This window comes from Hesperophylax consimilis, chromosome 3 (genome assembly GCF_061612785.1).
Source record: "Hesperophylax consimilis isolate HC1 chromosome 3, BYU_Hcon_1.0, whole genome shotgun sequence".
Lineage (NCBI taxonomy): Eukaryota > Metazoa > Arthropoda > Insecta > Trichoptera > Limnephilidae > Hesperophylax > Hesperophylax consimilis.
Genome location: NC_142838.1, coordinates 23,616,394 through 23,644,115, shown reverse-complemented (window position 1 = coordinate 23,644,115; position 27,722 = coordinate 23,616,394). Strand labels below are relative to the sequence as shown.

Below are 27,722 nucleotides of genomic sequence, written 5' to 3'. Positions count from 1 at the left end.
TGGGGAGTAGAGATGTTTAATCAATTAATTAATTACATTATTCATGATTATTCATAATTTTAAAGTAGACATTATTGCGTGAAATGCGGCGAGCATTTTTATAAATTTCCTTGTATTTGTAGATATTTGACTTAGAGTCATAATATACATTATTGTGTGAAATGTGGAGAGCATTTTTATAAATTTCCTTGTTTTTTGTTGAAATTTAACTTAGTGTCATGATATTATTGTATTTATTACATTATAATTATAATATATGTACGATTGTGGCTGGGCATGAACCTAATATGGTTGTCGAGAGAACTCAAAATAAAACAAAAATGAAGAAAAGTAATTTTAAAGATTACGACTGTTGGCAACGGGAAGGTTAATCGTTCGACTACGGAGGTCGTGCTTTGATGACAGCCAACTTCTGATGAAAGGAAACACCAGAAGAATAAAGTTTCAATAGCAGTGTAATTATTTAATTTTTTTTTTATATATTTCAAAAAAATATTACTGTTTGTAAATTAACGAATTAACTGTGTATATACTAATTTGCATAGATCATACCACAGTATCCTCCTTGAATAGCTTAAGGACAACGATGTGTTTTTACTTATGACAGCATAATAACACTTTACCAATACATTCGAACACCTCAGCACAGGTTCTCCTAGTAAGGTGTAAACAAAACTTATGCAAACTGTATATAAAAAATAATAGAAATAAATAAAATAATATTTTGCAACAACGAGATTCAAAACTCACTAACTACGGACATCTCATGAATTTGGATGTTAAAAATATATATTATATACGTACATTAAAAACACAAAAATTTAAATTTATACCTTTAAACAGACTTAACTATTCTGTACAGTACCTTCCCGAAAAAATGTTTTCGATAAATTATGTACCTACTATTTTTACCGTGAAACGGAGTAGTTGTTAGATAGTTAGTTAGTTTTTTATTCAATATTTAAGTAATTTATCACAATCACAAAAAACACTTAAATTAATCGGTTTTATAGCATTTACTTATAACTGTTTGTCTAAAACACAGACTAAAAATAACACAAGTGCCTTATTGACGTGTTTCGTGATCTAAATATTTTCCTATTCGGGGATTAAATTTCCAATACAAAACTGTTTTTGATCATGATTACGAAATTCAAATGGAATGGCAATATGCAATATCAGGCAAGTATGTGTGAGTGAGTGCTAAATGGCCCAGAACTAAAAGGTACTAAGTCAGCGGTGAAATTTGTATCGTAGGCACTTCTAGTTTTCTTATCTTAAAATAGATTCACTTCATGTAGTTGTGATGGTTTGAACAATCACATAAATAAACGAAATGAATGTACTCCAAAAATTTTTTGTTTGGGCTAACAGATAAGATTTATTGACAGGCGGGCTTGAAGTACACATGTTCCCACGGGAAGGAAGAAAGAGATCGCATGGCAGTCGAGTCTTGAACTTGGGTACGTTGACAGCCCCGAGAAATGAATACAAATCAGAAGTGATGTGTGAGATTACAGTTAATTAGTGAATTCAGAGGGTGTTAGAAAGCTTTGTTGGTTTTTTGAATTAAAGTGAAATATTATTGAACCGGTGTTTGTGTGAAGTGAAAGTGGTTGGACTCAGTGAGAACACAACTAATAATTATGACAATAATAATAATTGGATAATTTGTAGAGCGCCGTTTTGTGAAAAATCACCCCAGGGGCGCTAAGAGTTGGGCAATCGCGATTATAATATAAAATGTGTTAAATTAAACGTGATTTCGTAAATATGTAGTTCAAACTAAATTACTTGTTTTAAAAACATGAAAATAATAATAATAATGATTGCGTTGTAAAACAGAGTGAACGTATTTAAAGGCAGGAAGTTTTAAATCGGGCTAGGGAGGAATTGATTTGACGAGATGGCATTCTATCCACGGAGACCGAAATCCAGAGAATCAAACAAATCATAAACTCGGGTTCGAATCCCAACAGAGATAAGGGAGGTACAATTGTATTTACAGATTTATTTAATTACCCTTTTATAGGCGTAGGGAGGGGACCAAAATTGAACAAGTTGCAAGGATTTCGCTAAAATGAGGAAAGAAGCCGATAGGGAGGAGATCGAAAATTAAAGTGATTTAGCTATATAGTGTAACCAGGTAAGCTTCACGCTGAGAATGAGAGATGACTAACTGGGTGAGTTTTTTTAATATTATTTATTAAATTCCAGAGGACCCCTTTAAAAGACGGATACAACCGAGGTACAGGAACTAAGTTTACGACACCTGCCGCCCAAATAATGTTATCATTAAAAGGAATGTGCTAGGCGAACTGTCAATCAGCTGTGAGCGAGAGACAAGCCAACGACCTTTTCATATGTAGGCCGATAACTTTTGTTTTAGGGGAACGCCTTGGACCGAGGGTCATATCGAAAATTTACCTACCTGCCGATCTGTTATTTTTTTAAAACATTACGAATCAAATCATGACGTTGTCCCTGCGGTAGGTATTGAATCGCCGACGAAACATAAAATACCTATTACAAATTAGGCCAACCAATATAAATTCGCAGTATAAAAATACCTATCTACAGGGTACCTACCACAACACTGGCGTACAATTGAAACAGCGAACACTATGAGGGATAGAGGCGTTTAGGCTACGGCAGTGTACAGTCAGTCGAAGGAGAAGTTTTGCTAGCGTATGACCGCCCGAATAGAAAGCGATCGGATGCAACCAGACAGAACAAAATTTAATACTTTTCATCTATTGTTTGACTTTCTAATTTACAAATTGGGATGCACAAAGACAAATCTAGAGTCAAAAGAGGGAGATGGTAATTTCCGAAATAAAACTACCAACCGAACAACTTTTCTCAACAGGTACCTTTCGAGAGGTAGGCAGCCTCTTTAAATTAAATGCAAAAATCTAACCAATTATCCGCTTATACCTACCTGAGAGGATAGGTATTCAGTAGAAGTTACCCATACCTAATACACGAGGATGCTAGTAACTTCATAAAATAATTACTGGAACCAAATATTAAAATACAGACAGTCCTCATCCTAAATTTGGCATTTCGAGTAAACCTTGCATATATCTTACATGATAATTGGCTGAATGGGTAGGCACACAACCTATCGATAAAAGCAGGCTAAATGTCGACAAGATCGTCGTGTGTTATCTATGTTATTGACCTAGAAAGGGATGTAAATTCCCGACGACGAGGAAGTTACAACGTTTTCTGGAGGTGGCGCGTAACTAAGGACCTTACGTGTCACATTTTCGCGACTAGATTCGTGACAAGGGATGTCATGGTTTTCCCCTTCTACACTCAGTAAAGTAGATTTTCCTGGAGGTGCATGAGGTTGGGGCAGTTCTGAAATTGGTGATGAGTCCTGGTTTTCTTTATTCTGGCGTGACGGTTGCCGATTTGGAACAAGGGGAGACCCGGCCGGTTGTGATATCCAGACACGCAGATATCGATCGCCTTGTTCAAATTATCATCCATCGGTTTTGTTTGGTAAAGAGGAGGAGCCAATCTTAGCTTGAAAAAATTCATTTCCTTTCCTCTCTTTTCCCTCCCAAAATATATACATGGATGGCGCCGACAACTAACACCATAAATTTATCGTATGTATATCACATATATAAAATCTAACACTTTATTATATTCACACTACCCTACGATAGATAGAATCGCGTAGCTAGTTGGGGAGCAGGCGACTTAGAAAATAGGGTTTATGAAATAGCTTTTAAACACAGCGGTAATGGATTCAATTCACTCTATCTCAAAAAAACCGAGGGATACCACACATACATAGATAACTAGGTTTCTATACCGAGAAACAAAAACCCAACACAACGTTCGGTGAAGCCTTTTTATACTGAACCGTCACGTGAAATGAGTACGTTCAAGATCGTACGTCACGTAGACAAACTAGGATGTACCCACTTGAAGGGGTGTGTAATAAAGAGAGGAGCAAAGGCGTGTAAAGACGACAGGGAGGATATTCCTACCCCGGATATACATTACCAAAGCCTTATGGAAAAGTTACCTATGGGACTTAAAGAAAATTTATCGTAGAAAGAAGAGAAGGAAAAGTTTTGAAAAGGACAGATCATTACATAGTCTAATATAAACTTCAATATTTTATTATATTCTTGCTACATAATTTTTACTCTTTTCTTCGATTTTTTTTAAACAAGGTAGATTTTTTATTTCACTAGGAGCTAAGTACAGTATTTTGGTTGTTTTATTCAGTGAACAGTTATGACTTTTGATTTTGTAATTTTTTTTTGTCTAATGTTGTCTTTCTGTCTCGTATAGTGTTTGTGGAAGTCTTTGTCATATTGTAGTTTGTCTCTTTAGCAAGTTGGTAGTAGATTGTCAAAACAAATTCATTGTTCACCACTTATTATATCTAATTCCTTAAGCATTTTCTGTATTGATTTATTTTTAAAACCAAAATTTGTCTCATTTTCTATGGTCTAACACCGTACAATTTGTGAAAATATGAAAAAAATTGGTTCCATAATAACTAAACACAGTGACTATTCAATACACCTTTAAAAAGTGATTTAAAGTCATTAAAAACGATGAAAAAAATTAAACCTAACCTCACCTACTTAACCAGGTTAATAATGTTTTTGTTTCATCACTTTCCATGACTTTATATAACTTTTTAAATATGTGATGAATTATCATTTTGATGATTTATCCGGTCACCGAAAAAATTATAGTTATATTGTTATTTACAATTAAAAATACAGTAATGTTTTCTCCAGGGCTAGGGAGCCGTAACTTTCTGTGCGGCTCACTTCGCATAGTTCGCAGGTGAAAACTATTACGCTAAATATAAGCGTTTTTTTAATAAGTACCGCAAGATAATTATTCAACAGCTTCCTCAAGGGAAGTTTCTCGGAAACCTTAATTGAAAATACCTCCGCAATTTACATCCCCCGGAAGGGAGGCTCTTTTAATGAGTAACCTGTCTTTATATGTACTTATGTCACTCATTACCATATTAAGAGTTTTGATGGATACGGGACCAGGACGAATTAAAGTTTATTCATTTAAGACGTGATGAGTAATGTGTCGGTTTAATTAATCTTAAATAACTGTAAGTTGAAAATATATTTAGCTATCAGAAATAAACAAGTGAATTAGTTTCATGAAGGTCTTCACAGATAAATAATAATAGTTTAGATGTAACCTTATTACTTACTTATGATGGATAATTGGTTAGCATTTGATTCCATCTCCACTCTTACAACCCATACCGTCTTACCCAAAGATATTAGAAGAACGAGATGTGCTATGAGCAGTTCATACTGTGTGGAATTGTTTTGCCGAGTGTCGCCGGTTTTGTTCACCAATACAACTGCACACCTTCGCTTACGCTAAGGTATCCACACTAATACATAGAACAGATTTCTGTGCGTACACGTCCCGATACCGTTCAAAGTACCCTAATTAGGTAGTACTCCGCCTAAGATCCGGCGGCCAACATAGCATATCTCGTTCTTCTAATATCTTTGGTCTTACCAATTAAAACTCTTGCACTTCCGTTCAACGTTGGTTTGGTTAGGCCGGCTTTGAGCATGGTTTAAGACTGTTTTAATTATCTATGCTAATAAGTAAAATTTTTCACTGTTCTGACCTTACGCGTCGCATAATATTTATACCACATTATTTTATTATGGCTGAAGTATTTAGTTATGGTCTTGAACGCTACATAAAATAACTGTTAATTTTCATTCCTTTATAACCTTCTCGCAATTTCCCTAACAAAATAACCTAAACATCAATTTTGAAAAGTCAATACGCCTTATTAAGAAACATTTTTTAAATGTTTCAAGTAATCCGTGATTAGCAGTGATGTGTTAATATACCGGCCACGGCAATTACGTTTTGTATAATTTTATGATGCATATGATTTAATAATAAACCTTTTTCCAATATTCAAATATCTTAATGTTGCCACGTGCGTTGCGAATGGTTGATTTAACGGTAATTAATCTTTTGGCAACTTTAGAATATTTCTTATTAAATTTTATTGTATTCAATTTCAAATGAACGCAATTCAGCAATGAGGATGACTAATTTTGATTATCCACTCAGAATGAAAGTGCTATTGCGACTTCTTTATTATGTGTATACAAGAATTCCACAACAATTTTTAAGATTGTGATAACGTCACAAAATAAACGTCACGCTGAGAAGACAAGTTTTTATTGTTTAAATTAGTTTCCCCAATAAAGCGAATGCAAGAAGGGGTGAAAATGGAAAATAAGGATTCCAGGATCGTCTCCTATATCACGCCCTTTCATTCAAGATTCCAAGCGGTCCTTTGCAAAATCCACTTAAAATAGTTTAAGAGTTGGGGAGCCGTCACTTCACGTGAGGGAGGGTGCTGCTGCTACCCTTTGTATTTTCCATGTTGGGGCATTTCTTATAGAACTAGAAGAATGCACCATTCCCTGAATAGATAATCACTTTGCCTCGGAGCTTGATTGAAATAAGTTCAAAGGTTATATGCTCCCGACTCTTTTTGCGGTTGATTAAATAGTGCCTCTACGATAGCACTATAGTTTTAGCTTTGCATAACAATCATTAAGTTGCGTAACATTTTTAACGTATTTAAAGTTTTACTTATTAATCATGTAGATTTTAAAATATAATTAGTCATCACTTCCGCGACAGTATTAAAAAGTAAGTATTAGTAAATGATAAAAGATTTTTAATCTCCTTTTGGTGCCTTCTATTATCAGAGGTTTGCTATCATCAAGACATTTTTCATCGCACAGTTTTTCATACAGTTCAGAATCAGTCAAAAAGACTGATCAAGAGCAAAGGATACGGTTTCTTCGTCTATCAAATCTTTTCATGATTTTCCCTTGGATTATCAAATAGAGATTTTATTATTAGTCTCCCCTCTTTATGATTTTAATGGAAGTAAAAATATTACTTATAACGCATACTAGCTGCCCCAGTATTAGCCATTTATTTTTTCACCAGAAGCAACCGTTTTTGCAATTTTTAAAGTTGTTTGTTAAAGCAATTTTTTGTGAAAGCAATTTTTGTATATAATAAGCACCAATATTTAAATTGTATTGCGGTATACGGTGGTTATTTTTTCTGTATCGTAGACGTTAAGAAATATTAGAAAATAGAAAGAATAGACAGGATAATGAAGGTAGGTATGGATGTCAGGATTTGTTACTCAAAGCAGCTTACCTGCCTTTTTATATTTACGTATAAAATATATTTTATATGCAAGTACGTATAAACTAGTGTTAAAATTGGGTAAAATATGTTTATTAGTTTGTAGATATTATGAAATTTCAATACTATTCATCCGGAAGCGTTGGCTTGTGGTTGGAAGAGGAGTGTTAAGTACACTATAGTAGTTATTTATAAGTAATTAATAATATAATAGGTACATGTATTATGTTTTGTACTAAGTAGGTACGATATATAAATATACATTACATTTTCCTGAGTTATACTAATACTGGTTATCGCAATGCTTGCGTTTGTCGCTCAGTTGATTCTTTAAGCCCAACTGACCAATACAGAAGAACATATTACCAGACTGAAGTGAGAAAGAATTTGGTTTCCTTAGGTACCAAATAAAAATGCTAGAGCAATTTAAAACACTGATAATATAAACACTTCAGTATAATTCTTTATCAAGGCGGAGAAGAAACTGCATTCTAATTTTTTTTTGTCATTAAAATAATAGAGGTTTCCAACAGACATTGATATCATACAATAAAAACAAGAAGTGCTTTGTGGGCGTGTTTCGTTTTCAAAATAGATTTGGGCATATATTTTCATACAAAACTGTGTTTCACCATGATTACGAAATTCAAATAGGATGGTGATATACATTTTTAGGCAAGTATAAAAAAGACAGACCGCGTTATAAAAAGTCTGGAACTAGAAGGTACTACATCACTGGCACATTTTTATTAAAAGCACTTATAGTTTTCTTCTTTATTCAATGATGATTATAGTTGCTGAGCAAAAGTAAATAGTTTTCAAGAATTTTAAATGAAAATCATACCAGTAACTTCCATACTACGTTAGAGATGAAAAATTCAACGGATACACGTATAGTATGTTCGTCCAAAAGAGTTGATTGTAATTTTTTTCCAATTATTTTTTTCCAAGAATGCTAAATCATCGTCGTAAGGGTTTTACAAAACCTCTTTCCCAAAATTTTTACAAAAAAACAAGCTTAAGATATACGAAGAACATTATTATGAGCACATTTGATACCTTTCATACCGTAAAACGTATGGATATCGTCGTGAAGAGCCGATGTTAGATTTAACGATTCCTCTTACCGAGCTACATTTGAGCTTTTCATCAAAACAGCTTACGACTCGCAAAAAGTTGTTTTTTTACGTAGAAATGTTCCACGAACGGATAAAAACACCCCATCGATATAACAAGAATATATTTTTTTGAATCGTTTGATTTACGACCAACAGTTGTAACTCGGGATCAAAGTCGTAAAACTGACGAGTGAGCCCATGAAGCACGACGCTCACTCCTCTTCCGATGATCAAACCGTGGAACGGTCACGTGCGAGCGCGATAACGGAAATCAATCGGGGACGCCTGCGGCATACCAATCAGGTACGTCCGACGTCGACGCCGACGCCCAGCACCCGGATACGCTGCGACGCCGGAGCGGAAATACGATGGAACCCGCCTGTAATGACCCCGGACCTCGAGATACACCGGATAAGATGAATTATACATTCAAGAAATGGAAACTGGTGTGGAATTTTCCTTTATGCGTGACCCTTTGCCACAAATATTATGAAACCATTTTTGGCAACAAAGAAACAACACATAATATTTAGTTATTGTAATTTATTTTGTCAGTAGAATGTTTTTGTTGCCAATTTTAAACGTACTGCCCAGCTGTAATTATGGTTTAAATAACTCAAGTGTTTATTTTTGTAATCAATTTGTAGGCTTACATTTTCTATATATACTATTAATTGAATGAATAAATTAATAAAGCAGTTGCTTCGCATAAAGAAAATGACGGTTAGTATAAATTATGCATACTTTGTTAATATTTGAATTTGAATACCGCACAAGAGTCCCAGATGATCCAAGACGTATGAAGCCAATGAAACTATGCCTTCCCCAATCGGGGTTTGTTGTGAGACTGAAGGTAGTGTGAAGAAAAAGAGGATGGGACGAAGATGGTAAGGAGATTCTTTATATTCAGATCTAGTCACCCAATACAGCAAAACACATTTCGGATCAAGAAAAAACGTTTCGGATCCTGAATAGTGGTATTTCAGCAGGGCTATCCTGAGAGTCAAATTCAATTTTTAACGTGTATTCGTGTGCATATAATTATTCATAAAAAATCAAATTAAAGCTAAAAAACTAATGCTTCAGATAATGGCGGGTTGAATATGTATCTATTAAAATTCACAAATTTTGTTTATTTTTTCTTGCATTACAAAATGAATATTTGTTATTATTTTTCGAAGAGTGATTTGTTCAATTTTCAAGATTATTATTATGTATCTTAAAAAGTTTTTTGAAGGCACTCTTTTAATATCTTCATTTTAAGCTTGCTTCCACGAATTTCATAATTAATTTAAGTCTCAAATAATTGCTTTTCCACTCCAGAAACTGTATACTAAATAATATTTTGAGATTTTATATTCTAACCGGTTTTTCATCCCTATTTTGTGCACAAAGGAGTTCCTAGCAAAACTACTGGGACATGATGCGACTAGGATTTTGAAGTAAGATGCAAGGACAACATTGAAAGTATTCCGTAAACAAATTTGAGAGACTTTAAAGAATCTATTGCCATTTGAAAGACGAGCAACAAAGTAAAAAATAAAGTGAATGGTTCTGTGCTTTTATCTATTTATTTAAAGAAGAGTGTCTTTAAACTGTGGCGAGCGGGCGTCCGTGTGGCGGACAACGGGCGGGCGGCGTATTTCGGATGTAATTTGTATACTATACACATCAACAGTTTTATTCCGATACTTTTGATATCTATGAAATTTCGCATGCTTGACCTTCAAAACACGAGGAAGTTCACTGTCTAAATATGATGCCGAAAACCTCTGAGTAAAGCCCGGGCAACCCCGGGAACTCCAGCTAGCTTTTTTTTAATTTTTTTTTTTTAATTCCTTTATTTTTCCCAATTTTTACATTAATTACATACAATATTATATAAATCAATAAGAATAATGGGAACCCACTAAGGCGCAGCCTGTGCGTGGGTAATATATTTAAGTTATTATTTTATTGTACCTAGAAATAAACAAATTGTGGGCATATAAAATAAAAACAAGATTACATTTTGTATAAGCGTTTTGTATAAAAAGTGTTTATAATAGTGTATAGTGAAGTTATAAGTGTTTATTGTAATATATGTAATATATGGTGAATATTTTATGAGAAACATAAATTGATACAAATTAAATAAAAAAAGTTTCAACTGCTGTGTCGAAAAGCCATAATTTTAATTCTTTTAAATATTGAGGAAGTTTAGTTATCACTTGAATATTTTTCGGTAAAAGATTGAAAGTACGAGGTCCAATGAAACTGCAGTGTGTTTGCATTTGTTTTGTGTTCGTTTGGGGAGTATAAAATACATTATTATTTCTAATGTTGGTTCTGTTTTCATTTATTTCGAATTTATTTTTGTTTTTAAAGATGTATTTCATAGTTTGCAAAATAAATAGTTTACGGAGACAGAATAGTTTAGATTCTTTGTATAACTCATCCGTTGAAAATGTTCTTTTCCGACTATACATAACTTTGATGATATAATTTTGAATTATTTGTAAAGGTTTGATATGTGCATTAAGCGCACCGCCCCATCCTATTATTCCGTATATGAGTGAAGATTGCACCAAAGAAAAATAAATAATTTTCCGTTTTTCAACATTGAGCACTTCTTTTAGTCTGTAAAATGTGTATGTAAGATATCTTAATTTACAGACGGTATTATTAATTTGTGACTGCCAATTTAATTTTGTATCAATAACAATACCTAAATATTTAATCTTTTCAACTTTTCCGAGTTCAAAGCAAGATGAGCATATTTCTTGATTACAGTTAACGTTATGTATTCGAATTTTAAGGTTATTAGGGGGTTTATTTTTACTATTTTTAGAAAAGGTTAGGTAAAATGTTTTATTATAGTTAAAGAAGAGTCTATTACTTTCTAGCCATGATGAGACATATGTAATACATTTTGTTGCCTTCAAAAAAGTTTCAGGCCAGGATTTTCCATTCCTATTATTACTGTATCATCTGCGTAAGATACAATTTTACCAGGGATTATAACATCACATAAATCGTTTATGTATATTAGAAAGAGAATTGGGCCAAGCACAGTTCCCTGTGGTACTCCATTTTTTATTCCTGTTTCAGTACTATAAAAATCCCCTATTTTTGTTTTTTGTTTTCTGTCTTTGAGATAGCTAGTAAGAATTTTTAGTGTATCATTTTTTAAACCTATTTGATTCATTTTTTTAATAAGTAGATTGTGATTTACCGTATCAAAAGCTTTTCTTAAGTCTAGGAATATAGCTAAACTCTTTTTATTTTGATCAACAGATGTGTATAATTTTTTAGTCAGATCGAATATTGCATCTTCAGTGCTTAGTTTTGTTCTGAAGCCATATTGATTTTGGGACAGAATTTTGTTTTGTTCTAGGTAATTCATTATTCTATTTTTGATACATTTTTCAAATATTTTTGAGAGGTTTGAGACCAAGGAAATAGGTCTGTAGTTGTCTAATATGTGCGTTTCTCCTGATTTGTGAATTGGTATTATGATAGAGGTTTTTAATTGTTCGGGAAAATGTCCCTCTTTTAAGGATATATTAAAAATATGTAGCAATGGAGTTAAAATGTAATGTTTTATTTTTTTTAGTGTGTTACCTGATAAACCATCAATTCCTGTAGAATTTGTTGATTTTAGACTGTCAATGTGTTTATCAATTTCATCTGTTGTGATGGGTGAAAAATATTCTAAGGAGTTAATTGAACCGTTAGTTGAGTCTAAGTGTAAAGATGAGTCTAAAGGTATTGTATTATCAATTTTGCTAGAAGATTCAAGTATTTGATCTACTACATTTGTAAAAAAGTTGTTAAAGTTTTCTGCAATAGTCGATTTGTCAGTTATAATATTTTCATTTATTATAATCTCATTGACATCGGTTGATACTTTTTTTTTTTTGTTCGTGATTTCATTAATAATATTCCATGTTTTTTTGGTATCATTTTTTGCACTATCAATTTTTTCACAATAATACTTCTTTTTGCAATTTCTTATTAACCTATTTAGTAAATTTCTGTACATTAAATATTTCGTTTTCATGAAAGGCATAATTCTTGTGTTATTTTTTTGACAGGCTTTTTGATAATTTAACATCTCTTTGTATAATTTATCTCTTTGTTTGATAGAGACTATTAGTCCTACAGTGATCCAAGGCTTAATTTTTTTATAATTTCTCTTAGCGATGACAATTTTATTTGTACTCTTGGAAATATAAGCTTCTAGAGTTTTATAAAATAATTCTAATGCTGAATTTGGGTTAGCTATTGATAGTATGTTGTCCCATTTTTCTGAATGAAGTAAATTGTTTAATGTGTTGTAATTAATTTCATTTATTTCAACAGTATTAGAGTATTCTTTTGAATTTGTGGTTAAGAAGTTGTGTCCGTAGAATGTTGGGTAGTGGTCAGTAATGTTTGTTTTTAGAGTTGAAGATTTAGTTATAATGTGTTTAGCTTAATTAATATAATTAAATCTTACTTGAAACATTCGTGATTTCTAGTCTTCCAAAAATTCTGTGAAAACATACATATTTTATTTTTTATTATGATTTAATTTTTTTAATAACAATCTTATTTTATCTCGTAAATTGAGCCTATGTCGAGCTTAAATTGTCTCAAACCATGATATTTTGTTAGTGAATATCGAATAAAAGTCCAAAATACTCCCAACCGTCTAAGCCAGTGAGTCTATGGCATCCCCAATTAGGGTATGTTGTGACGCTGAATATATTGGGGAGGGGAAGGAAATGGGGGAAAGGAAGGTAGGGAAGTACCTGGCTATTCCGATCTGGTTACCAAACATGGCCAAAGTCATTTCAAATAACGTTTTAATTCTAAATTGTTGTTTTATACCACAGCGACATTGAGAGTATTTTCCACTATAGAACGTGCCATATATTATGTTTAATGATTAAATCCGAAATAACGCAACTTAAACTCATAACTCAGTTTTGAAGATTTATGTCAACTATTATATTGAACCTAAAACATATTAAAAAAAAATCAATAAAATTTACTTGCGCACGCCGCGAATTGAACCCGCAACTCCCAGATTGCTGGTCGAGAGCCTAACCCTTTACCTAGAATTAACAAAGTGTTTCTATCTGAAACTTCAAGATCCGTCAAAAATTTTATTATTAAACTGGTCCCTTAAAAAATAAACATCGACTTGTAACTTGCGCTTACCTGTGTTTTCTGTACTCCAAGTTTGACAACGTACTCGTAAATTCGTAATACATCATCTATTAATCATTGTAAAATATTGTATACGATATTATTTTCACTGTCAAAGCTATCATAAAATATGTAATAAGAGAATGTACGATCGGTCTATGAATTATTTATAAGATTGTGGAACGTATGAAGCCAAATCAATCAAAATAACATTAATGCTTACATGATAAGGTCCGCAGAAAAGCTCAATAAAACCACGAATCACTTTCACAATATAAGATAATAAGCTACCACGAGGGGAAAATGATTTTGATTGAAAATAAATTGAAAAAAGAAACATCATATTTCCAGTGGTTTGCAAGAAAGCCGTTTTTAATCATTTGGATGACGATTTCACGCTTCGATGTCCGCCGTCTTTACGAGTTTGTATGTATATTCTGGCGGGGGTAGTGGAGACGGCAGGGTAGCAGCGAAAGACGGGAAGACGGGAAGAGAATCTAAGGACTTAACGGTTAATCGGCTTAGCGGGAAAGGGTAAAATGTTCCCTCTATTCCTTTCGGGTTCCCGCAGTTAAATAGCGCCCCGGCACCCCGCCGCATTATATCGTACACTTGTAAATTTATCGGGTACCTCCGTGAAAATCTTCTCCCCCAATTCTTGCCGCTTCTCTCCCGAGTGTGAATTTTCGGAAAGCGGCTGTAATCACGCCCCCGAACGAATTTAAAGCCTGTTAAACTTGATGATTTGTTTTCGGAAACAAATGTGGTGATGTTCCTTGATGCCTTGATGAACATTTCCAGAGGGATTTATGCTGGTTCTGCTGTAAAATTACCAACCAACAGCCATGGAATTTGAATAGTTAATTTTGTAATGAAGAAATGTTAATTAATATGCCATTTAGTATTGATAAAAACACATAAATAACTATTAAAGATCCATTACGTAAGTTTTCTTTTTATATAAATGCTCGAAGTTGATATTTTTTCTTATTGAACGAGCGAACTGTTTTAATTTAGAGAGTTTGTTCATTAAGACGTAAAGAGTACATTATGATAAAAGTGTTAAGGTACATTAAATTATACACTGGTAAAGCACTTATTACGTAGGTTTATATGCCATCAGTGATTTTTCCTCGTTGTTAATCTTAACTAGAGAGTTACATACATAATGATGAAAATAGAGTTAATAACTAAATAATCGCACTAAATTTTGAAAAAGAACATGGGCATTTCATGACAACAGAGCTCAGATTTCCAGTTTTTGCTACATTACATATCCCATATAGATTTTATACTTTATCGTTTAGATATTTATACAGTTAACACCTCTCGGTGTTCAAAATTACGAAGTTGAAGTTGGATTCCCATTAAAAAATAGGCCGTAAAAATACCTCCTTCATTAAAATATTAAAAAATCTGCAAATGGATCCTTTTATAATTTCTTTCTTTCAGAATAAAGTCGGGTTGCCTCATTAGATGCAAGCAGCGGAAATATTTATTCACTGTACTGCTAAACACCCAAGGGCCTACGTACTCTTTTCGGTAATACCTCCCATTAAAATTAATTCTATAGTACTTACAACCCGGTTATTTAGTTTTAATAACACACTAGAAGCAAGGCGACAGGGGTGTTAAACATTACAGACAGCTTCTCCTCGAGACTTTTGGAGCGAGAATTTCAATTTGAGATAAGAATGTGTCGAACGGGGGCGAATCGGCGGGTGGGGTGGTTACCTAAAAGAAGCAGGAGGCAAAAGAAGCAAGGAGGACGGGACACGCCGACAACTTCCGGGGAGGCTCTGAGATTGTGATGGACAGGAGGTTATATTTTTAAAGAGAAGGTTTCCTTAACTTTAACTTCTGGGGGGGAGTCATCTTCTAAGAACCAACGTTAATGTAGGTAAGAGTGGAGGGTTTTGCTGGTTTGTTGCATTCAGTTTCAGCAGAAAAGTTTCATGTTGCGGAAATATTACAAGTTGAACTAGGTGGAACGAGTATATTTTTTAATTTTTCTTGTTGCAATAAATAATCATGATAATGATAAGTCCCCATCTATTGTTTCAGACAGCAGTGTCCATCATCAGGGCATTAGTATTTTTTTTACCATGTTTCGTAGTTGAGAAAACGCAGTTAGGTATATGTTTTTAGGATTCCTCAAAAAATAAACGACCCTTTTCTTTCGGTCTCATGTGGTAGCAGGTATTGGCGGCATATTTTTTAAATATCTTGCGGCTTTTAATTTTTTTGATTTTTGACGTCCAGCTGGGCTTTTACATTTTTTTGAGACTAAGAACTTCATCTAAATGTGCAAAAACATAAAAAACTAAATTGTTTACAATGCTAGGTCAAAAAATAGTAGACAAGCAATAGAAAAAATTAATATAGTGTTAGATTCTGTTGAAAAACACTATTGAAACTCATTTTCACAGCATTCAGTCTACTTTCATCCTTTATCTGCCAGTTCCATGTTTTACTGCCAAACATCAGGGTAGGTACCAGCACTCCATTGTGAACTGCCAACTTCGCGTTTTAAACCATTTTTTGTTAGCGCCAATATCCAGTCCGCTCAGTCCTCCAATAATGGAGTTACCTGCATTTAACCTTCTTTCAATATCTCTGTCAGCCTTCCCATCTCTCTAGAACATCTTCCCGAATAAACAAATTCATCCACCTGCTCCAAGTCTTTATCATTCACAACTATATTGCACACTATTTTCGTAATCTCTCTTTCAAAATCCATGACTTTATTTGGAGTAAAAAATAAAAATTAAACTTTGGTCTGCGGTCATATGTTGTCACCGTTCACGCCACTCAGCCGAATAATCTAACTGTCAAATATTTTATGATTTTTTTATTGTTTTTAGTTGATTAAAATAAAAATAAAAAAACGTTGTCGGAGGCTAAAATATTATTTACTTTTTTTACTTCTTCGATATTTGCAAAATTACTTTGTGGCGTCATTTTTGTATATTATTATTTTTATTCCAAATAATGTCAGGAGTCACCAGTTAAAGTAAGTCAGGAACGTCGCTTTATACCCTGCGTAGGTAATAGAGTTCATTACAGTTTATATATTTAGTTTTTTTATTCAACAAGTAAATTTTTCTTTGAAATAAGAAGACATATTGAAAAAATGCTTCAGAACTTTAATCTACAAGCGTCCATAAATAATTATTTTTTTCTTTGTATTCAATTACTTATAAAACTGCTTACATGCTCGAACTCCGACAACTCTTTATAATACACGTGAAAATTATAGACTTATATGATTTTAAGGATTGAAATTATAGGATTTTGACAGACAAGGGATTTTAGTTTCCAAATTCAAAGAGCTTGTTTGGTTTATCCCAGGGCAGGCCCTGAGCCAAACGGCGCCTGGCGCAATTAAGATTTTGGCGCCCCTCGTCAAAACTAGTAGACGCCTAAGTAGGAGATCACTGTAATCAAGAATATTTGGATGATTTGCATTTTCATGTAGCACCGTTTTAGTAAAAAAATATCTCAAGGGCGATGTGGCAGACTGCTCCGATTGCGCCAGCATAGGGCAGGCCATTGTTTGTCCCCATAAAATAGTTCCAGATGATACTGTAAAATGTAGTTAAGTAACCTTGGAGGAATAAAGTAAGTAACGTAATTACCATGACTCTTCTTTTTTTCCTATCCATTGATTAGACTATATTCCTCCCGAAAATTAACTCAAGTGATTTATCTTCCAACAAGGATCATTACACTCTTTCAGGATTCTACTCGATCTTGACGGCTGACGAATTCTAGTTCTGGACAGGGACGGCCGTCACAGTACGGCCACAGCTAAGTAGTTTTTCACTCTTGTAATTGACAACTAAATAAATATCATTGTAAGTAAGAATCTACGTCTTTTTTAAGATGTCATCTTATCACACACATAGAAAACAATCTCATATACACATTCAGTACATTACACTATACATTCATATTTTAACATTCATAAAATGATTTGTTCACAATACTGCCGCGGTAGCTAAAATTACAGTGAGACTTTCAGGGAAGTTTTTGAAGACTTTTGAAGACTTTGTTTTTTTTCACCACGGCAGAATTTCTCTCATTTGTTGTATGAGCCATTTTGTGTTTGTTTTATTTTATGGAGCATAAGGTTCAGCCTTTGTATTGTGTCCATTACAAGATGGAAGAACTGTACAATATTCTATGATGCAACATTAGACGTGATAGTGAAAATCTAACACCGTAACCCACAAATAACTCATTTAAGGAAGGACCCAATTCAATTAAGCGCCTTAAATTACAACAAAGATTGACCTGTAAAGGGATGTTAATCTAGCTTACTAATAAACAATAAGTACTAAGATTCTTTAGCGGTAAACAAACTTTAAACAGATATATTAAAATTGAGAAATATCAATGATCCCATCAAAAAAGGATGGTCTGCTTTTATTAATACAATTAATGTTGTAGTGAGTATGTGTAATGTAATGTATAAGTATATGTGATGTATAAGACAACCGATACGCATAGTAGCAGTTGAAGAGTGCGATAAATGATTGTATAGATTGCTATTTGCGTCTGCAAGCAGATGTTGACTGACTGACGGATTACTGTCTCAGAAATAAACCTTTGTCAATAAATCAAAAGTTGCAAGGTCAAGTTCGCACGCAACTGATTCTTTATAATTCACATGTTTGCCCACACATAGAATTCTGTTAACAGGTTTGGAATCTGCGTTGCATTGCTTATGTCAAATGGTTAGAAAGAGAGCAGGAGCGATATCTCATTTTCTTCAATTTTAAACCATTCGCGTACACAACTATTACTACGAAATCGAGAAACATTTTCGAACCACGAAACTACTCAACAAGAGGCTTGTCGCTGATCAGATGCTCCTATACAAAATTATTTACTCAAAAGTTGACTACCCGGAGTTGGTAAACAAAATAAATTTCCTCGCACCTCTATAATATACCAGACAAAAAACTTTTTTCTACATTGATAGATGCAACACCAACTTATGAATAGGACCTGTAACTGCAACAACAACAAACTTTCAAATATAGACGTACATGCTGACATATTCACTGTTAGTTACTATTGTTACAGACGTTCAATGTGTCATATTTTAGGTGCGAATAACACAAATTCATGATGATTACATTAATTGAACCTGATATTTTTATTTCACATGCGCGACAACACCCCTTTATTTTTCTCTTCCCCTAACCCGCCCCAACAGCAATACCTGTTCCATACTATATCCGGTATTGTTATATACACATATATTGCTGTATAATGAATTATATAATTTAGTTATGTTTATTAAACTTCTGGTACTTCCTTTTATTGTTTCTATTGTTTTCTCAATACTGTTTTATTATATTTTTTTTTACAAATATACGATGGACGGGTTGTTTCACAGAATTTGAACAATTCATCAAATTAAATGGTTGGTTTTTTGTGAACGTTCTATTCAAGTTCTGTAATTATTTCAGTTTTGTGAAACAACTGGCAAATAATGATTTAATAACAGAATATCAATAGAACCTTCACATAACTTGAAAGTCGACATTGAAATTTTATGTATTGTTCCAATTCTGTAAAAAACCCGCCCTTAGTTTTTATAATCCTGAATATGTGATTATTTATAATGAGTCTGTTTTTTTCACCCTCTTCTGTATATAATATCAAAACTGTAAATGTTCCTTAAATAAATAAATAAAAATAGTCATCGAAATGAACCGGAAAAATACGCACATTTGACTTTCAAGTTTTTCTTCTAATCTAATCTTTTCAAATAAATATAAATTTAAATGCACCCGCGCTCGGATGCTTATAAATAATTTGATTACAACTTCAAGTGGTTGTTGCACCAAATTGATTTCAGCGACTCTGTGAATTATAAAAACATTAGTTTTATGTAATGTACAAGATGGGGCAAAAATAATGTCATAATGTGAATGTGCCACCATTTTGACAATTGCTGTTGTAGATTGATGGAGAATTAGTTGACAAAAAGCAATAGAGCGATACACACCTGAAGAACGTGTAAAAATTTTTACTGCTTAAATGAACAATTCAGATCTGTGTTTTAAAGCAGGTGGGGAAAAAGTAATGTCATAATGTGAATTGGCCTACATTTTGTTAGAAATGAAAAAAAAGTTGAGCTCACGGAGATTTTATTTAAAGGTTTGCATAAGGCGCTCAGCCGAATGCTTTATTGTTTGCTTACATTGTGCAGGACGATAAGAAAAACGATGAAAAAATTGACGGTGCGTTAAAACAATTGACATGAAATTGGTCAAATAAGCATAAACAATGATTCCGCGTTCTTCAGGTGTGTAAACCTAACATTCACATTATGACATTACTTTTACCCTTTCTTTCTGAGACTGAAATTCGGAACAAAACACATAAAAAAATATAATTCATACACACTGACAACTATGCCTTTCTGATTGTGGTCCCCTGGAAAATTCACTACGGCCAAAATATTCAATGTAATATGAATTTACTTAAGTACTCATAATTTGATCAAGAAAGGTCCAAATTCAATAAGGGCCGTCAAATTGCTGATCCGGACCTCTACTAATCATCACAAAGGTCCCGCCTGATAAATAGGCTTCTTTTGATGGCTTACAAACTGTTGACATATTATTATTAGGACCCGCACATTTAAGGGGTGGTGATTTATAGGGCAGGGGTGAATTCCTCCCCCTGAGAAAACAAGGCGAGACCTTTAGATGACTTTTAGTTTTGCCCTCACCTACCCGAGTTAGATTAGCGATGGGCTGCGAAAACATTCTTCACGTATCAATGGGGGTAAGATGTTGTACGCAGGAAATTCGCTATGTGTACACATAGATATGATCGATGGCATTGGTTGGGGTTAAGTGCGGTTAGAACTCTGACTCTGGCAGATTGTTTTCCAAAAACTGTAAAACTTACCTTATGTGTGAAGAAGAGATATATTTTTGAAAAGCTTTGTCCACAAAAAAGGTTAAATTTACAATATTTTCAAGTTGTAAAATTTGCATGCTGGTTAGTGTCATTAACAGTTTTTAATAGATAGGAACACATTGTGATTTATTTTAAGGATTACACCGATGAAAGAAAAAATAACGCTCTCCGAAATATTGACTAAAGAAGGAAGCAATGCAACATGTCATAATATCCCTAAAATAAATGATGTGGAAGTTTTGTGTTGCAGGAGTCGTGGTTCGCCAGGATACTTACTCGGTGCTGCGGGGTCATTGATTCGGAGTAATGAAAGAAACTTCCACGTTTAATAATTTATTAATCCGAAGGTTACGAATAACATTTTAGAGCGAAAGTGATTTGAATGGATAACAATATGTTGGTTATACGACGCTCAAGAACAGAATGGCGCTCCGGTCGCCGGCGTGTCCGCTCGGACCCTCGGTGACTCGAGCGGTCGGTGTTGTCATTTTATAACGGGTGACCATCTTCTGAATAATTTAGCAATATATTGGGGTGCTTTACTAGATCACGACAATGACAAAACAACCCTTAAATACCTCAAATTATATCCAAATAAGAACATATTATTTATGAAAGCCCCATTATCTTAACGAATATAAAATATAATGGTCGGAGTTAATAAGTGGTTAATCGGAATATAACTGTTGTCCAATAAAAAATCGTATTTAGTCCATAGATCATCCAAAAAAAATGTCAGCTCCTTTCCAGTGTACAATCTACCTTGCAAACAATATTATTCACTGGCAAAAATGGATGACTCTAGCGGTCTGGTCGATTGAACTTACCAACACTTGAATGAATCGAAATAATTTTTCTAGTAAAAATATTTATTTGCTAGCTTTTTGAAAAGGTGGCCTTGATAGCTTAGTGATGAAGGCAGATACCTGAGATGTCGGAGGTTATGGAATCTCAAATCAACTTCAGAGCGTTGAAACTAATTTGTAAAAGAAAATAAATTAAAATCATAAAACGTCAATCAAAATGACAAAACCTTTTTTGAGAGTTTTCGTTTAATCAAATTTAAAGTTAATTTTCTTGCTTTTCACTAAAATATGTTTTATAAATTCTGTCCCAATTAATCAAATTTTATACAAAACAGCGTCTTACTGTTTTCAGTATGCATTAAAGCGTGTCAAGGAGGAGTTTGAATAAAAATGTCTTTATATCCAACAATGTTATCTGGTTTCCTTGAACTAACGGTATAAGAATGCTAATCTCATTTTTTGTATAACTAAGGTCACGATCATTTAAAATGGAAGTGTTTTGGTCAAAACAATGGAAATCGTAAGTTAGTAAACGTTTTGTAAACTTATTCGAAGTGTTCGGCTTACCTGTATTCTCTTGGAAAGTATTTTTGCTGGTGAAACTTTCACGTTAGGTAGGTAACAAATTTTCCCAGGTAATTGAAAAGGAGACGTCTAAAAATAATTAAAAATGCCTACATCAACTGTTGAAAACCCTTTCATTTCGATAAAAGACGAGAAAAGAGTTTGTTTTCTAATTATACCTTCTTCAGGGCAATACAATAATTTAAAAAATCAATTAAAAAAGATACTACATTCATAAAAACCACATAGTATTATCAATATTATTAGTTTTATTTTATTGATTTTTAATTAACTATTTCGTATTATCTTTTATTTGAATATTACTATTTTTTAATGGGGTTCTCAAAACGGGTAAGGCCAGTAGGGCCCACACTATCAAATAATGAATATGTGAAGTTAAAGTATCAATTTTTTTAAAATAGATATGTCCTTTTTTGAAAATTTTATTTCATAATAAATATTAAAAATTAAAATAAGATATATTTATCCAAGACGCTGTCTGGATTAGATCATACATAAATATAGCAGCCAATAAAAAATGTGCAGTAAATGATATGAAAAATTATGTTTGTAGTTCTTATTCGAAGTATGATATAGTTAAATATAACCGAAGGCAAAGGTCCTAGGTTCAAGTCCTAGATGCGACTGTATTTTTTCTGTTTAATATTTTTGTTTAGGAATCGGTGAAATTGAATTCAGTAATTAAAAAAAGAACTTAAAAACTTAGATTTTCCACACATTTTCGCCAAAATTGACAGTAGCCATGAAAATAAAAATATTATCTCAAGGCGGCCTTGTAGATTTAACATTTTATAATTAGTACATTTTATCTAGAATCTAGTACAAAGCGCATGTAAATACATCGTTTCGGGGATTATTCTCAAAATTTAAGCATATTATTGTAGAAATTGCAAAGTAACTCACCGACGAATTCCATGGAGAGTATAACAAAGACCAGCAGCCTGGTCCACAGAAGCTGTAAAGCAAACACTCCAGTGGGAGTCATTTCTCACGTCAAACCTCCGGGGCCCACATTGAACCAGTCGTCCTCAGCGTCCTCGTCCTTCGTGTTTGATGCAGTGGTCGCCTACGTTACCATCACTGCAACACAAAATCAAACTCATTGTAAGCACTCAATCCACTGAACCCAAATGCTTAGAAGTGTGATCTATAGCGATTTGAAAGACAACAATCATTTAGGTAGCAATTAAATAGGAAATCCCCAGAAGTGTGATCTACAGCAGTTAGAAAGATAATAATCACTGATGTTACAACTAAACAAAAAATCCCTAGAAGGGTGATCGATAGCGATTAGAAAAATACCAATCACGGATGTTCCAACATAAAACATAAAATCCCTAGAAGTGTGATTTATAGAGATTAGAATGATAACAATCAATAATGTTGCAATTAAACATAAATTTTCCGGAATTATGATCTATAGAGGGATTAGAAAGATAACAATAATCGATGTTGAAACTTAACAGAAAATCCCTACAAGTGTGACCTATAGCAATTAGAAAAATAATAATCACTAATGTTAAAACTAAACAGAAAATTAATGCAAGTGTGATCAACAACAATTTGAAAGAAAATTGGTCTACCCACATTGAATACGAATCAAAAAATATTTATTGAAAATCATATAATTAATATATTATTATTTCATAAAACGTTTCAGGTTTTAACCCTTTTTTGTAGATAGGTCGTGTTACTACTAGTATCTCTGTTTGTATTGGTGTAATTGGTTGAATAATACAAGTTATTCAGACTTCTCGTCTGATTAGTTTAATTTAATAACTATATTAGTAGATTTATCACAATATAGCAAGCACCTAATGATACAGTTGAGTTATTGACATTATTTATCATTAATCAGACAATTTTACAAGCTGATTAAGTGAAGGCATCATATTTTTTGAGTGTACACTTAATATATTGACATTAGTTATCTTAATATATATTTTAAGAGCATTGGTTATCTTATAATATATTGAGCATTATAATAGAGATATTCAATTCAATTCAATTCAATTAGTTTATTCCTTTAAAAAAATTACAAAATTACATTTTATTTCGTTTTTAAGTACATTTGTAAAATGGTATTACATAATAAGTAAGCGGTGTATAAACTATACCAGCATCAATAGAGCTTGCCTTTTAAAGGCAGCTTTACCGATGCTAAATATGTCGATATCCGAATTAATTCTGTTCAACAGCAAGACTGCTCTGATAACCATCAGGAACATAGAGACTAATACTCTCCATGATAGTCGGATTTATTAACCATCCACGAATCAATTTGAAGAAGTGTGATACAATATGCACATCTCTTCTGACCCGTAGATGGTTCATACCGAGCATGCCCAAGAGAAAGTCAGTAGGATAGAGCCACGGGTAGTAGCCATACTCCCTCAGGTAGAGGAATCTCAGAAATTTCTTCTGCACTCTCTCCAACACGAGGGAATACTTCACCTGATGTGGGCTCCAAACCACCGACCCACTCTCAAGCCTACTCCTAATCAACTGTATAGCACTTGGAGAACCCGGGTGTCTCTAAAATTCATCGCAGTGCGTAGGATGAAGCCCAGCATTTTCAGTAAAGCACTACACGTCATTTCGATATGAGTATGAAATGTCAGCCTACTATCAAACATGATGCCAAGATCTTTCATAGTGGAGACACGTTTTAAACTTCGGGCATTCATGGTATACCGGTAAAACCAAGTATGACGTGCCCGTGTGAAAGAAATAATGAAACATTTAGAAACATTGAATTCGATCCGATTCCGTTTACTCCAGTCAACAATTCTATTAATGTCCGATTGGAGTCAAATGCAGTCTTCTAAAGTTTTAATTTCCAAGAATAGTTTTAGGTCATCAGCAAAAAGAAGTGACCTGGAATGCAGAATATTTTCTGTAATATCGTTAATAAAAATTAGAAAGAGGAGCGGTCCTAAATTAGAGCTCTGTGGAACGCCTGAGAGTAAAAGGAATAATTTTGACAAGAATATTCCATGAGATACAAATTGCTTTTTTCCAGTAAAATAGCTTGCAAAGAATATGAGAAACCGTAAAGAGAATCCCAAAGTTGACAATTTATTTAATAATATGTCATGGTTTACGGTATCAAATGCCTTCGAGAAGTCATTATATGAGCAATCTACTTGGTAGCCCTTATCTAAAGATTTGGAAACATAATTTGTGAGTACCAGTAGGTTAGTATCTGTTGATCGACCTTTTCTAAACCCATGCTGTTCCGATATTAAGAAAGGCTCTACTTGAAACAGCACATGTTTATGAATTATCGATTCGAATAATTTAGCCGGGGCGAAAAGTATTGCCACTGGCCTGAAATTTTCGACAGATGTCTTTGATCCACTTTTGAAAATGGGACAAATTTTTGAGACTTTCCAGGAATCAGGAAATATACCAGTATCTAAAGATAGGTTGAATATAAAACTTAGTGGCATTTTTAAAAATTCAACACATCCTTTTAAAAAAATACTGGAAGAAAGTCTGGCCCAAGTGAATGTGTGTGTTTCATGTTATTAATTGAAGATTTAACATCTGATTCGTCTATATGACTTATATCAATGTTTTGGGCTCCCTTCACATTCATCTTGGAAGCGGAAAAAGGATTTAGTAATGGAGGCTCATTACTGTACACTGATTGGAAATGAGTTGCAAATGCATTGGCTACATCCGCTCCTCTAACTTCCCGATCACCATGCATCATGATGTCTGTTATACCACCATCCTTGCGCAGTGATTTTACGTAGTCCCAAAATGCCTTGGGATCATGCTTGATATCACTCTCTATTGAGTCGACATACGTTCGGAATGCTATATGAACATTTCTTCTAACAACTGCTCTGAGGTTACTGAACATTTCATACTCATTTTGGTCACCAGTAGCTTTCCATTTTATTTCCGCTATGAGATGTATACTGGGAAAAGGCAAAAACGCAAGAATTAATCAAATGAGAGAGCAGCTAAATTGGATTCCAATAAAAAAGAGACTTATTTAATGTGTTAATTTTTGTGCATAAAGTCATGAAAAACCAAATGCCAAAATATTTTAAGGATGAAATCGTTTTTAATAGAGATGTTCGTAATTACGAAACCAGAAATGTAAATAGAAATAGATTGCCACATACGAAGAAATCAAAATCACAGAACTGCCTAATGTACAAAGGACTAAAGATGTATGATGAAATGTCCGAAAGTCTGAAGAATGAATGTATTTAAAAAGAAATGTTATGTTTATTGTAAAAATATTTAATGTTACAAAATGAAATATTATCCTGTTTACATTAGTTTGTATTCAAATGTTGTATAAACTATCTCAATAAATAATTTTAAAAAACGGTCATATGTGTGAAAATGTAAAGTATGACTTTGAATACCATTAAAACTATACGTGTATGTTCTGATTATATCAAAACATAATTGATAGCACTCAGTAGTCATCAAGATAATACCAAATATATATATACAACCTCCCACCAATAATATTTATGTCGAAACAATGTCACTGCGTAAATTATGTGTGACAATAATGTGTAACAATATTTTTACAGTGTGGATGAGGGCACTACGATTTTTCCCAAAGCCAGTGTAACTAAGAATGTAGTAGATCGAGCTACCCAAATGAGAGGTAAAATGATGTAGAGGTTTTGTGTAGAGAGACGAGATCTTGTGGCGAGACCATCTAAATAGCACAAGTTGATGCATGAGCGGGGATATACAAAAGCTGTTCAGTCATCTGTCTAAAAATGTTGAGCATTCATTTGGTATGTCTCTGATTTTTGCACAGCTTGAGGAGAATACTAAGGCTCTGCAATGAATCAATTATGTACCTTCCATTGCAAACCGCTGGAATAAGCAAAGCATACCTACCTGATTTCTACACCAAATCTCGCGACCACACTACTTATGTATATCTAAGCGTACATTTATATTTGCATTATATTATTAAAGATGTTTTATTATCTGAAATAATGGGCGTTGATGAAACCCTGAACCCGACCCACTTAAGAGAACGTAATGAAATCGATGTATATCGTAAAATTTCACAAAGTAAAGTAAGTATTACGTGGAAATAAATTACTCGTACACTGTACCATAGCACAGAAGGGTAGTAAAAACTTTCCTGCTTATTTATTCAATTCAAAGTAAAATGTAAATTACGCGCTGACGTAAATATGTAATTATTTGTTTTCAATTTACAGCGGCGCACACATATTTTGTTTTTCATTCCTCCATTACAGGAAGCACGTCCATTCACTCAGTATCTCTTTTTGATATAAAATTCCTTCTGTGAAATACCGCAGAGCGAGTCTGCATGTTATATTTATTTGCCTACATCTGTTTGAATGTGGAAACCTTTACCAGCAGAATACGGTGGGATGCTATCTCATTCCCACTGTACATTTCTCTATGAAACCTAACCTACATATTGCGAGAAGTCGGTGGAACATAGAAAAAAGGGTGCTTGTAAATGAAGAGATTTAAATCATAATCAAGCTATTAGATATTCTCCTTTTTGTGTGGTTACTCGAAAACTCGATTGGCTCAGGATCAAGCCTAAGGCAAGATGCATAGTTCATTCCATCTTCGTTTCACATGTGTAGGTTCTCTATTACACGTACATTAACTAAGGTTTTTTTCACTAGATATCTACGAGTATCTACAGTTTTTAAAATGCGATGTAAAATAATACGAGGAAGACACGTGCTTCTACTGCGCGTTTCACTTTATCCCTATTTTGCTTCATCTCCATGAAGAAAATCAACGAAAAAATGAGACGTTTCTGCGTCTCGATAATGTTTAAATGAACTGTTGGTAGAATCATTTCGTGAAAGATTGATAAAGTATTGAGATATATTTTTTTGCT

The 27,722-nt window shown here is 33.5% G+C and overlaps 1 protein-coding gene across 3 annotated transcripts in view; it reads right to left on the bottom strand.

Moving 5' to 3' along the window:
• LOC149425137 (lachesin-like) overlaps nt 1-27,722 on the bottom strand; it is a 97,403-nt gene that overhangs the window by 45,042 nt on the left and 24,639 nt on the right. For all 3 annotated transcript variants that reach the window (XM_089650976.1, XM_089650978.1, XM_089650977.1), the window contains exon 2: nt 22,748-22,924. In XM_089650976.1, coding sequence (XP_089507102.1) covers nt 22,748-22,829 — 82 coding nt within the window. In that variant the 5' untranslated portion in view covers nt 22,830-22,924. The remainder of the gene's footprint in view (nt 1-22,747; nt 22,925-27,722) is intronic.